Source organism: Apteryx rowi, unplaced genomic scaffold, assembly GCF_003343035.1.
Source record: "Apteryx rowi isolate R43461 unplaced genomic scaffold, aptRow1 scaffold_98, whole genome shotgun sequence".
In the NCBI taxonomy this organism is placed as follows: domain Eukaryota; kingdom Metazoa; phylum Chordata; class Aves; order Apterygiformes; family Apterygidae; genus Apteryx; species Apteryx rowi.
In genome coordinates this window covers 1,495,167-1,496,011 of record NW_020451293.1, presented here as the reverse complement: position 1 = coordinate 1,496,011, position 845 = coordinate 1,495,167, and the positions used below count along the sequence as shown (strand labels likewise).

Genomic DNA, 845 nt, shown 5'->3' with positions numbered 1-845 from the left:
TGAGCGACGGCGCCCGCCCGCCACTGGGCGCCGTATGGCAGCCTCGGCGCCTGGCACGGCCTCGCCGGCCCACGCGGATGCGCTCCCGCGCAGCGCCCGCGCAGCCATCTGCCCGCTGCGGGTGGCCTCCGCGAAGGCCCCGCACACCGAGCCGGGCCTTGCGGTGGGACGTGCTGTTGGGGCGCTCTGGGCCGCGGGTGCCCTCGCACCCGAGGCCCCTCGCACCACGGGGGTCATCGCACCGCGCCCCAGGCGGCGCCCTCACGGGTGGGTCTCCTCCCGCCCCGCCCAGCCCGGCGGCGCCGCCGAGCTCCCCGCAGCGGCGCCGCCCGCGACCACCAGGGGACGCCGCAGCGCCCCGCCGCCGCGCCCACCAGGGGACGCCTCAGCCAATGGGAGGTGTCGCGCGGCTCCCGCCCCGCCCCCTGCCCGGAAGTGCCGGTGCCGGCCCCGCCCCCGCCGCGCCGCCGCGACATGGAGCCGCCGGTGAGGGGCTGTGGGGGGGAGGGGGGCCGTGACGTCACTGCCCCGGGACCCCGCCCCTGGCGCTGCCCCCCCACCCCGTGTTCGCCGCCCCGGTAACTGCGGCGCTGCGACCCCCCCCGGGCACTTCCCCCTCCCCGGCAGCTCGGTAGCTGCCCCCCAGGCACTGCTGCCCCGGTAGCACCTTCCCGGTAAATGCCTCTGCCCAACACCCGGGAGCCCCCAGTACCTCGGTAATTGCCCCCCCTCGAGCACTGCCCCCCGGTCCCCTCGTAATTGCCCCCCTCCATACCTTGCTAACTGCCCCCCGGGGCACCGACCCCTCCCCAATACCAGTACTTGCTCCCAGGTTCCCCCGTAAC

The 845-nt window shown here is 77.6% G+C and overlaps 1 protein-coding gene across 1 annotated transcript in view; it reads left to right on the top strand.

Moving 5' to 3' along the window:
• Positions 1-449: 449 nt before the first annotated feature.
• Positions 450-845, top strand: part of LOC112960594 (acylamino-acid-releasing enzyme-like) — a 5,492-nt gene continuing 5,096 nt past the window's right edge. The window contains exon 1 of the mRNA XM_026055026.1: positions 450-486. Within this exon, the coding sequence (XP_025910811.1) occupies positions 475-486 (12 nt within the window). The 5' untranslated portion in view covers positions 450-474. The remainder of the gene's footprint in view (positions 487-845) is intronic.